General features: G+C 48.2%; 1 protein-coding gene across 1 annotated transcript in view; it reads right to left on the bottom strand.

Moving 5' to 3' along the window:
- Positions 1-5,706, bottom strand: part of Znf282 (zinc finger protein 282) — a 31,731-nt gene extending 26,025 nt beyond the window's left edge. The window contains exons 1-2 of the mRNA XM_045160482.1: positions 5,418-5,706; positions 1,862-2,281 (exon numbers count right to left, since the gene is read on the bottom strand). Coding sequence (XP_045016417.1) covers positions 1,862-2,281; positions 5,418-5,582 — 585 coding nt within the window. The 5' untranslated portion in view covers positions 5,583-5,706. The remainder of the gene's footprint in view (positions 1-1,861; positions 2,282-5,417) is intronic.
- Between the last annotated feature and the right edge of the window lie 6,730 nt (positions 5,707-12,436).

The raw sequence follows: 12,436 nt of genomic DNA, 5'->3' as shown, positions 1-12,436 counted from the left end.
GGATTTGGAATTCCAGTCTGAAGATATACAAAGTGCCTTGACCTTTGCCTGGACTTCCTAAGTGTACTTGGTGTGGTGGAGGTGTGGTTGTATCATATCTTTCTCTCTCTCTTGGTCCTGTGATAGGTGGCCAATTTCTACCATTATGGAACTTACCCTAGATCTGTAAGCTTCAAATTCATTCCCTTCATCCATAAGTGGCTGGTTTGGAGGTTCATCTCAGTGGTCTGAAGCTGCCCGCTTCAGAATTGGTACCAGAGCGTGGGGAGTGCTCAGATGACTCTGGCCATGTGGATTTGGGTCTTTTGGAACTTGTGTGCTGGAGGAATGACAAACTTGGTGCTTGCAACTGAAGACTCTTCTGGAGTAGTAAGCCAAGTATTATGGACTATTCCAATAACAGCTGAAAATGCTAAGTGCAGGGAGAACTGTATTTGGCAACTTGGCTTATAAACTTTCTAAGGGGGTGAGAGACTACAGAATACCTTGTTGGAACTGGGCTATTGGTACAAGAGCTGGTTGCCTTCTGCTGTCCATGCCCAAAAAGTTTGATGGAAGTTAAATTTGTTGTTGTTGTTGTTGTTTGAGGTACGGTCTCTCTCTACCTCAGGCTGACCTGGAATTCACTGTGTAGTCTCAGGCTGGCCTCGAACTCATGGCAATCCTCCTACCTCTACCTCCCCAGTGCTGGAATTAAAGGATTGTGCCACCATGCCCAGCTTTTTTTGTTTGTTTGTTTGTTTGTTTGTTTAATTATTTATTTAGTTAGAGACAGGGAGAGAGGGACAAAAAGAGGCAGATAGAGACAACAGGCTTGACAGGGCCTTCAGCCATTGCAGATGAACTCCAGATACAAGTGCCACTTTGTGCATCTGGCTTTTTACCTGGGTCCTAGGGAATCAAACCTAGGTCATTTCCCTTTGCTGGCAAGCACCTTAACTGCTAAGCCATTCCTCCAGCCCCCAAAGTTAAATTTGTAATGGACTGATGTGCTTGGCTAAAGATATGAGACTGAGCCAGGCGTGGTGGCACTGTGGATGGATCCTAGGATCCAACCCTAAGGTGTGCGGATGGATTTGGAATTCCAGTCTAAAGCTATGCAATGTGCTTGAGCCTTGCTTAGAGTTTTTTTTTTTTTTTTAATTTATTTATTTCAAGCAGAGAGAAAAGAAAGACAGACAGACAGACAGAGAATGGGCACACCAGGGCCTCTGCCACTGCAAATGAACTCCAGATGCATGTACCCCTTGTGTATCTGGCTTACGTGGATGCTGGGGAATTGAACCTCGGTCCTTTGGCTTTGCAGGCAAATGTCTTAACCATTAAGCCATCTTTCCAGTAGGGTCTCATTCTAGCTCAGGCTGACCTGGAATTCCCTCTGTATTGTCAGGGTGGCCTTGAACACACAGAAATCCTCCTACTGCCTGAGATTAAAGGCATGTACCACCATGCTGAGCCTCGCTTGGAGTTTTTAAGTGTGCTTGTATGTGGTGTTGGTGTGGCTTGTGGCTTCTCTCTCTCTCTCTCTCTCTCTCTGCTTGTGAATGAAAGGGGGCCATTATGGAATTTCTTTTGCCATTGTGGAATTTCCCCAGGACCTGTAAGTTTCAAATAAATTCCCTTCTTCCATAATGTGCCTGGTTTGGAGGTTCATCTCAGTGACCTGAAGCTGTCTGCTACAGGGACCAACCTTGCAATGGCACAGCAATCAGGACATGTTAAGAGGATGTGACAGGCCTTACAAAGACACTGGGACAGCTGGGAGTCAGTGAAGTGTACAAGACCCAACAAGATGAAATCAAGGGTTTTGTTCACCTGTGCAGTTCCTCACCTCCAGCCCTGCCCCTGTCTAACCACATACCTTGGGGGCCTCTCCCTTGCTGCCGGGGGGCAGCCGCAGGACCCAGAAGTTCCTGTTGCGCAGCAGGTTCTCCAAGTTCTCGAGCCGCCGCTGCAGCAGCCCGTACTCCTGCAGCAGGGTGCCCAGCACGGCCCACTTGCTCTCCATGTGGTTGCCAAACTCCACGGCTGTCTTCTCACAGTCAGCCAGCTTCTTCTCAGCTGTCCCTGTGCGTCCCTCCAGGTTCAGCAGCTGGCTGGCCTGAGCATCAACCTTCCTTTCCACAGCCTGAATGGCGGCCACCACGGTCCAGAGTGAGATCTCTGCTGTAGGCAACTGAGGCTCCCGCATCATGCGGTCAGGAAAGACGGGAGCCCTATCTGGGAAGGGCGGAAACTGAAAAGGCATTGGCCGCCGGGCATCCATGTCCCATTCTTGAGCCTGTGTTTGAAGGGAGAAAGTGACAGCTCGGGGTAAGAATATGCATAATGAGGCATGCTGTGGTGGTGCATGCCTTAAATCTCAGCACTTGGGAAGCTGAGGAAGGAGGATCGCCATGAGTTTAAGGCCACCCTGAGATTACAGAGTGCATTCCAGGTCAGCCTGGGCTAGAGCAAGACCCTGCCTCAAAGAAACAAACAAACAAAAAAAAAAGTTGGGGGAGTGGGAGAGGCTGGTGGGATGGCTTAGCAGTTAAGGTACTTGCCTGCAAAGCCAAAGGATCCAGGTTTGATTCTCCAGGACACACATAAGCCAGGTGCACAATGTGGTGCATGCACCTGGAGTTCATTTGCAGTGGCTAAAGGCCCTGGCATGCCCATTCTCTTTCTCTATCTGCCTCTATCTCTCTCAAATAAATAAAATTTTAAATTGTTTAAAAAAAAAGAAACAAAGCAACAAAACTAATAATGTGTGGATGAGGAGAGGCCTGAAATTGGACAATTAATGAAATGTCATGGATTGTCTTTTACGGATCCCCACCTCTGGCTGCGGAGCTCAGTAATGCTCGCAGCCATAGTTACAACCACTACCCACCCATGGAGCTATTCTCCCATCCCCTGTGTGATCACTAGTTCATCTACCTTGCCCCTTGGCAAGTGGAGGCAACAGAACCTTTCTTTTTTTAAATTTTATTTTTCTAGATCGGGTTTCATTGTAGCCAAAGCTGACCTGGAATTCACTACATAGTCTCAGAGTGGCCTGAAACTCACAGTGATTCTCTTACCTCTGCCTCCCGAGTGCTGGGATTAAAGGCGTGCACCACCACGACCGTAGACCCTTTCTTTGGTTTATTATTTTTTCAATGGTTTTTCAATATGGGGTCTCACTATAGCCCAGGCTGACCTGGAATTCACTAAATAGTCTCAAGGTGGCCTCAAACTCATGGCGATCCTCCTACTTCTGCCTCCCGAGCGCTGGAATTAAAGGGATGGGCCACTATGCCTGGCTTAGACCCTTCCTTTGAATAAAACAGATGCTTAATGGGCTCAACCTCATGACAAACTTCATATTGGCCCCATGCTCTGTGTTTCAAAGTTCAGACTTTTCCTGTAAGTTGACAATGTTAATCTTCCCAGCAACCTCTCGGCAGGTTAGGGCAAGAATGATGATCTCTGCTTTAAAGATGATGAGATTGAGGCATGGAGAAGCAGCTGGTCATCGCTCCGACAGCACCACCCTGCACTGCCAACTGGCACAGTTCTAGGTGCCACAGGTAACACAAACACTCCACAAACATGTTGCCACCACCATTCCCACCAGGCCTGTAGCCAAGGGAGACTAGAGCAACCAGGCCGGAGGGTACTTGAGGAGTTTTAAAATTCTATATTCAACATAGTCAGAATAGTTCAACAATCCAGAAATACTTTGCAAAGTGAAAAATGTTTAATAGAAAATATCATTCACAGCCGAGCATGGTGGCGCATGCCTTTAATCCCAGCACTCAGGAGGCAGAGGTAAGAGGATCATTGTGAGTTTGAGGCCACCCTGAGACTACATAGCGAATTCCTGGTCAGCCTGAACTAGGGTGAGACCCTACCTCAAAAAAAATAAATAAATAAATAAAATAAAAATAAATGTATATATTATCATTCATTAGAGATGAGAAGAAAACATTCTTCACCTTCAGGAGGGATGAGAAAAGGCTGTTCACCCCCTTCCTGCCACCCTGGGGAGAGGGTGCGCCGAGACACCCTTATCTGCAGTAGGTTGAGGGTGGTCATCATTTACAGGTAATCTGGGAATGGGAGACACACTGTGCCAGCATCCAGGGCTGGCCAAGTGACAAGACAGGCTTATAACTGACCCTCAGTCCTAGGATAGAAGGGAGTGTCCCTTCCCTCCTTGTTCTCCCACCTACTGTTGTTGAAAGGGCCCTCTGGTTGGGACAAGTGGAGACCTGTTGCTTTGAGGTGACCTGGATGGGACTTTGACAACCATTCCAACAATATTGTCAAATTCAGAGTAGCAGTGACAGCCAGAGCATCGCCCAGAGTATCTTAAGAGACCCTCTCTGAGAGGAGACAGGGTTCAGGGAATGCCAGCCCCCGCTGGGTCAGGAGTGGCTAGATTGCCATCAAAGCCATCCATCCGCTTGGTTCATGGACGTTCACTTGGGCTCTACCTAGAGAAGGGGTGACAGTGGAAATTCAGGAAATCTAGGGCTAGTTTCTTTTTTTTTTTTGTTTGTTTCAGGTTTGAAGACCTACAGCTAATAGAAAAAAAAAAAAAAAACAAAGATGAAGCACAAACACAAGTCCCAGCTGACTTCTTACATCCTGGCTGAGAATCAGGTAAAGGCCGAAGGACCCCTCTGCAGAGTCCAGTCCCGGGGAGGAGGGGGCCAACTCGGGCGTCTTGGTGCCGGTGCTCAGGCCGCTCGGCACCTTTCAACCTGTGGTTTCCGCCCCGTGCCAGGGCGCTGGCTCTCAAACTCCTGGGCGCCCTGGGATCTTTCATGGAGCCTAAAGAAACGGCAGTTTCCTCCTCCTTTCACACCCCAAGACTCCAGGCAACGGCTCAGGGACGCGCCTTTGGGCGTCGTCAGTGGTCTTCAAGGTGCGATCCCAATACGCGGTCAAGTTTGCCAGCCCGGGACGACAACGTGCCCTCCCCGCGGCCCCTTTCCCGGGCTCTCCCTGGGCGCCGGGGCGAAGTGGGCAGCTCGGCACGCTCGCAGAGAGACGGCGACGGGAAACGTCTTGAACCCGACGGGCGGCCGTGCGCGCAGGCCTGCCGCCAACCCTCCGCCGGCCCGGCGCAAGGACGGAAGCCCCGTCGGGCCCGGACGGAGTCGCGGCCGCGCCCGGTCCCGGGAAGGGCAGCCGCGGGCCTCCGGCAGCCCGGGCCGGCCTGGGGGCGCCGCGCAGCCCCGCAGCGCTCGGGGGGCAGCCGCGCGGCCGGGGCCCGCCGCTCGGGCCTGCACGGAGCCCAGCCGCCTGCCCGCTGGCGGCCGCGTCCGGCGCGGGCACGACGCGGAAGGGCGGGCGCCGCGAGGCCCCCGAGGCCCGGCCGGCCCCGCCCCGCCCCCACGGCAGCGGCGCGGCGCGGCCATGGCGCCCGCGGGGGCTGCACCCACCTGCATGGGCGGCATTCCCTCGGCCATCTCCCCGCGCAGCGCCGGCTCCTGGTGGCAGACCTCCTCCGGGGGCAGAGCCTGGGCCCAGCTCCAGCTCCCGCTGTCCAGCCCCAGGCCCTGGATGCCCAGCTGCTGAGGCTGCGGCCGTGTTGACACAAACTGCATCCTGGGAGTGCTGTTTCCCCGCTCGGGCCGGCCAGGGAGAAGAAGAACGTTTTCCAGGCGCCTTCCCCCTTGCCGGGGCCGGACAGCTCCATCTACAGCCCGTAGGAGCAAACAGTCCCCTTCGGTGACGCTCCCCGCCCTCCGCAGCCCCAGCGCCAGCCAATGGCCTCGGAGCTCCTGCCCGCCTGCGGGCCCGGCCCGAGCCACTCCGGACTTGGGGGGACCACGGCCGCCCCCGCCCTCCCCGGAGCCGGGATGTGGCGCCCAGGGCTCGGGCCTCTTGGGCTCGGATGGCCCGCCTTCGTGCAGGGGCCTGGTTGCTGTTAGTTCTGCAAATGTAGTGAACATCCCTGGAGAAAATGGTGCCCGGCCCTTCTGGGATTCTTAACGGAAAGACCTGAACACCTACTGTGTGTCCAGCCATGCGGTGGGTTTTGTGGTTCGCATACACCTGAGTTTAGGTTGCAAAATCACCACTGGCTGCGCCTTTAAGCAATAATTTCTCTGAGTTTCGCATGTTCTATATACATGGGAGAAAAATGTTTACTCTGGTCTATTTTAAGGTTGAAAACCTAGGAGATTAATGTCTGGCACATAAAGCACTCAGTAAAGGTAGTTACCCGTTCCCCTCCTTCCCCCCAAAAGAGATAAGTCTTTGTACTTACCGGAGCATAGGGCATAGTGTTCAGTTTGTCTTCCTAAGATGACCAGTCCTTACCTTGTCCAGGACAGAGGTCTTCAAGGCCTATCACCAAGGGAAAAAAATCAAACCTTCTGGCACTTGTGAGGACCACTACACTTAGTAAAATAAAGAACAACATAGGCCCATCGGGTGGGCATAAGCCTAGAGGGCATTCAGAACGGCAATTTTAAGTGTTTTCTCTGTTAGCATGCTTCCAGGATATAGAAATGAGTATTCCGAAACTGGGCATGGCGGCACACGCCTTTACTCCCAGCATTCAGGAGGAGGATTGTTATGAGTTCAAGGGTACCCTGAGATTACATAGTGAGTTCCAGGACAGCCTGGGCTAGAGTGAGACCCTACCTCAGGGGAAAGGAAAAAAAAAAAAAAAAAAAAAAGCAGCGACACACCTCAGTCTGACCTAGGGATGGAAGATGGAGGACTGGAGCTGAAGAGATAGCTTAGCAGTTGAGGCACTTGTCTTGCAAAGCCTAAGGACCCAGGTTTGATACTCCAATACCCATGTAAGCCAGATGCATAAGGTGGTGCATGCATCTGGAGTTTGTTTGCAGTGGCTGGAGTTCTCTCCTTTTGCCTCTGTCTCCCTGATGAGTAAATAAATATCTTTTTAAAAAAGGAAGATGGAGGACTACGTTAATCCTGGTTATAAGCTATCTTTTCAGGATAAAACAATACTATGTCCTTTCCTAGCATTAGTGAGCTATAAGACACCACCATAGTGCAGCCAATTTTTTTGTTTTATTTATTTGTTTGAGAGAGAAAAAGAGACAGACAGAGAATGGGCACACCTTGCGCAGCTGGCTTATGTGGATTCTGGGGAATTGAACCGGGATCTTTACATTTTGCAGGCAAATGTCTTAAATGCTAAGCCATCTCTTCAGCCCCCATCTACATTTTTGCCCCTAGTGGTCAGAGTGGCTGCTTAGGCTTGCAGTCTTATTTATGGCTTAATATGAAGGAACTCGAATAGCATGAAATGCACATGCTTCATTGCACTTGTATTATTTTATATCCAACCAAGCCTAGCACCAACAGGCCATGAACAACTACGATGGATACAAGCTGAGGGTATTGGATGGGGTGACTAAAGGGTACTTCCAGAAGAACATAACAGGAATGAAGGGGGACTGCTGCAATCACAATGGACACAAACTCTATTACAGGTTCTTCAGTGGCCAAGGAGCTGATGAGGCCAAGGTATCTTATGGTCGGGGTCCTGAGCTAGGGTCATTTGTGCTCCTGCAACCATGCCAGCATCTTGAGGACTCTGGGCTTGGCCTGTAGCAGACACAGCTGCAGTGAATGTTGTCCTTCCCATTGCTTCCAGTGCTCTCACCTATGGAGAACAGTCAGAACTTTCTGACCACCATTCCCACAGCTTTATATTCCACAGACATCACCAAAATCAAATCATGACTTCCCACTGTGGATTCAAAGACTTTATCACTCTAAAATCCCAACTTTGCTAATACTGGCTAATAACAACTGGGTTTTCTTAATTTCATGTATTTTAGCTATATTTTGATTTATGATTTATTAATTATTCCTGACAATTGACTTTATCCTGTTGTTGACTCCTTCAGGTTGGCTACTTCTCCTGATATATATATATTTGGCTTTTTGAAGTAGGGTCTCACTCTAGCTCAGACTGACCTGGAATTCACTATGTAGTTTCAGGGTGGCCTCGAACTCATGGCGCTCCTCCTATCCCTGCCTCCCAAGTGCTGGGATTAAAGGCGTGTGCCACCATGCCCATTTTATATGTTGTTTTTTTTTTAATTACAAACAAGACTAAGAACTGATTAATGTATATAGATTCACATACATCTTTAATTCTGCATTCTGCTTATTTAACCAAGTCTCTAGGAATGTGCTTGCCATCTTCCTGATATGTTAAAAATCTCTGTGTGTGTGTGTGTGTGTGTGTGTGTGTGTGTGTGTTTCTTTGATGGACACATCACAAGCCTGTGACCCCAGCACTAGGTGCATATTTGTAGAGTGACATACTTCTTGGCTGGTGTTGATGCTTCTGCTCATTCAATACTGGGCAGTAGTCATTTCTTTATTCCCAACTTGCTGGTCTGGGAGGTGGAAACAGGAGGATCAGGAGTTCCAGGTCATCCTTAGAGTTCTGCTTCTTGCTTGGTTCCTCAATTGAAGTCTGGGGCCAGCTTGCTGCAGAACAGACCAGCAAGTTGGGAATAAAGAAATGACTACTGCCCAGCATTGAATGAGCAGAAGCATCAACACCAGCCAAGAAGCTTATCAGTCAACAATTCTGCACTACTACAGCAGTAATCCTGGAATATGTGTTTCAAAGTACTTTAACTTTCTCTCATTTATCCTCACACCTTTAAAAATTAGGTATATCCAGATGTGGTGGCACATGCCTTTAATCTCAGCACTTGGGAGGTTGATGAAGAGGAATCGCTGTGAGTTCAAGGCCAGCCTGGAATACAGTGTGAGTTCTAGGTAATCCTAAAGTGAGACACTGCTTTGAAAATAGGGGGTGGTGTGGAGCTGGGCATGGTGGCTCACGCTTTTAAACCCAGCACTCAGGAGGCAGAGGTAGGAGGATTGCTGTGAGTTTGAGGCCACCCTGAGACTACATAGTAAATCCCTGGTCCCAGAGTAAGACCCTACCTTTAAAAAAAAAGGGGTGGTGGTGGTGGTATGGTGGTGCATGCTTTTAATTAGAGGCAGAGGTAAAAGGATCACCATCAGTTCCAGGCTACCCTGGGCTACAGTGAGACCCTACCTTGAAAAACCAAACAAGGGCTTGGAGAGATGGCTTAGTGGTTAAGGCGCTAGCCTGCAAAGCCCAAGGACCCATGTTTGATCTGTCCAGATCCCATGTAAACTAGATGCACAAAAGGTGAGGCAAGCACAAGGTTGCACATGACCACTAGGTGGCGCAAGTATCTGGAGTTCGTTTGCAATTGCTGAGGCCGTGGCAGGCAATTCTCTAATAATAATGATGATGATAATTAATAATAATAATAGTAATAATAAAGGTATTGCTGGGCATGATGGCACACAAATTCACAACTTTAATCCCAGCACTTGGGAAGCAGAGGTAGGAGGATTGCTGTGAGTTGGAGGCCACCCTGAGACTATATAGTTAATTCCAGGTCAGCCTGGGCCAGAGTGAGACCATACTTTGAAAAACTAAAAAAAAAAAAAAAAAAAGACAGAGGAAACAGGTTCAATTCACCAGTACCCAAGCCCAGAAAGAAAAAAATGAATCCCATGTTCTCTCTCACAAATGGATCCTTTTATTGTTTGTTTGGATGAAAATAATAAGGAGATATGAGATGGAGTATGGGCTATGATTCAAGACTATGAGAAGGGAAAAGAGGTGACAAGAAGGTGGAAAGAACAAAAGGAAATGTATACTATGGAAGCAGAAAGATGGCTATGTTGGGGAGAAGAGAACAAGGGGGACAGGGAAAGGGGAGAAAGGTAAATTAAAAAATTGTCTGATAAAACTAATTTTCTGTATGTGAATAAAATTTAATAAATTATAGGAAAAATAATCACCAAGCAACCCTACCAAAGCATCACTCTGCTTTCCTTTTACTTTCCTGTACTTTAAAATGAAGTTAAATGCATACTTTATAAGAACTTAAAACAGAAATGTACTTTTGCTAGAGCTTTGTCAGTAGCTTGAAAGACACTATGATTAGGAGACTTTATTTTTATTTGTTTGGTTTTTCAAGGTCGGATCTTGTTGTAGCCCAGGCTGGCCTGGAATTCACTGTGTAGTCACAGGGTGGCCTCCAACTCTCAGCAATCCTCCCACATTGGCCTCTCAAGTGCTGGGATTAAAGGCATGCTCCACCACAGCCCAGGTTTTTGTTTTGTTTTGTTTGTTTGTCTGTTTGTTTGTTTAGGAGACTCTATTCTGTGGTTAAGCAAAGTGCTCATTCTGTTGTGTTGAAGCTGTCACTCCATAGACAGAATTTAGGAAGAAACCAGATTATTGCTACCTTGTTCAATAACATTAGAATTACAAAAGTTAAAAGCCGGGCACACCTTTAATCCCAACACTCGGGAGGCTGACATAGGAGCATCTTCATGAGTTTGAGGCCACCCTGAGACTTACATAGTGAATTTCAGGTTAGCCTGAGCTAGAATGAGATTCTACCTTGAAAAGAGAGAGAGGGAGAGGGAGGAGGAGAAAGAATTACAAAAATTACATCTTCCACAAATTAAGTAGTTTGCCCAACATGAGGGAATGTTAAACCAGAATTCAGTTTTTAACTCCAACGTTCCATAATACAATTATTGAGCATCTACATGCCTAAGACCATGAAGGACACAAAAGAAGACATGGATTGCTTGTGAATAGCTTAGATTTTAGGCTAGTTTTAAGACTTTATAGCAAATATTAGCTTTGCTAATAAACACAGAGTCACACAGCTCAGTGGGGTTTTCTCAGATCCCTTCTTTGAAATGTAGCTTGGCTATCGTGGAGAGCTTTGCAGCACCCTGCTTTGGTAGCTGCTCTGATTCGTCTGTATTGCTCTGCCTTCCTTAGTATTCTTAGGTGTGATTTGGGGTGGTAGACAATCTGATTGGCCAAAGCCCCTGTAGGTACCAAAAGCCCTTGGATGTATGTGTATTTGAATATGGCCAATTACTTATTTTTTTTTTTATTTATTTATTTTTTTTGGTTTTTTGAGGTAGGGTCTCACTCTGGTCCAGGCTGACCTAGAATTAACTCTGTAGTCTCAGGGTGGCCTTGAACTCACGGCGATCCTCCTACCTCTGCCTCCCGAGTGCTGGGATTAAAGGCGTGCGCCACCACGCCCGGCGTGGCCAATTACTTATTTAAAAAGAAACTGAAGGGACAGGGGATGAGGTATAGCTCAGTTCACAGAGTACCTACCCAGCACACATAACCAGGCATGATGGCATACATCTAAAATTCCAGCACTTGGGAGACTTAACACAGGAGAATTGTGAGTTTGAGGCCAGGCCAGACTGTGCTTCATGGTGAGACTCTTGTCATTAAAAACCTATTTGAAGCCGGGTGTGGTGGTTTAATTCTGGTGTCCCCCATAAACTTAGGTGTTCTGAATGCTAGGTTTTCCCCTGCCATCGTGGAGCTTCCCCTCAAGCCCATAAGCCAAAATAAATCTTTTTCCCAGAAGCTGCTCTTGGTTAGGTGATTTCTACCAGCAATGTGAACTGGACTGCAACAGTAAAGTGGTACTGAGGAGTGGGATTGCTGCTAGATGCCTGACTGTGTGACTTTGGCCTTTTGGAGCTGATTTTCAAGAGGAATGTGGAAGGAGTTGAAACCTTGGCCTAAGAGATGCCTTGCAGTGCTGTAAGTACAGCTTGATGGACTGATCTTGTCTGAGCTGCAGGACCTGAATGCAGTAAGAACTATCGACTGTGAGGGTACGAGCTTTGCTTGGACTGGGCTAGCAGTTTGTGTGAGAAGTTTGCTCCTATGCCCGTGTCCTGAGAAGTTGTGCAGGGTTGCTTTGCGGAGAAATGAACTGGTGTGAGCAGAGGGATATGGCACAAGAAGAAAAATCTTTGGGTGAACTGTTGCCCATTCAGCTGCAACTGAGAGACTGGGCTAGCTGACCTGTGCTGGGGCAACAGGAAGAATGTCAATTCTTTTGAAGGGGTCTGAGTGCTGAAGGAGTGTCCTGTTCTTCAAAGTCTGCTTTATTCCCTCCTGGATTAACAAATTGGCACCCTACCTGGTATTGTGGAGTATAAGAAATGCTGGATGGGCTGGAGAGATGGCTTAGCGGTTAAGCGCTTGCCTGTGAAGCCTAAGGACCCCGGTTCGAGGCTCGGTTCCCCAGGTCCCACGTTAGCCAGATGCACAAGGGGGCGCACGCGTCTGGAGTTCGTTTGCAGAGGCTGGAAGCCCTGGCGCCCCCATTCTCTCTCTCTCCCTCTATCTGTCTTTCTCTCTGTGTCTGTCACTCTCAAATAAATAAATAAATAAAATTATTAAAAAAAAAATGTTTTTTAAAAAAAGAAATGCTGGAAAGAGGGTCATTGAGTTTGCAACATGGTCTTGTGTTTTGGAAATGGCCATGGGCAGTGTGAAGCAGGTTTGTTGGTTGTCTGCACGGAGACCCCATGGGGCCATGATGATGAACTGTGGATTGCAGTGGAGACC

The sequence above is a fragment of the Jaculus jaculus genome, chromosome 10 (assembly GCF_020740685.1).
Source record: "Jaculus jaculus isolate mJacJac1 chromosome 10, mJacJac1.mat.Y.cur, whole genome shotgun sequence".
NCBI lineage: Eukaryota > Metazoa > Chordata > Mammalia > Rodentia > Dipodidae > Jaculus > Jaculus jaculus.
This window is presented reverse-complemented; position numbering and strand designations above follow the sequence as displayed.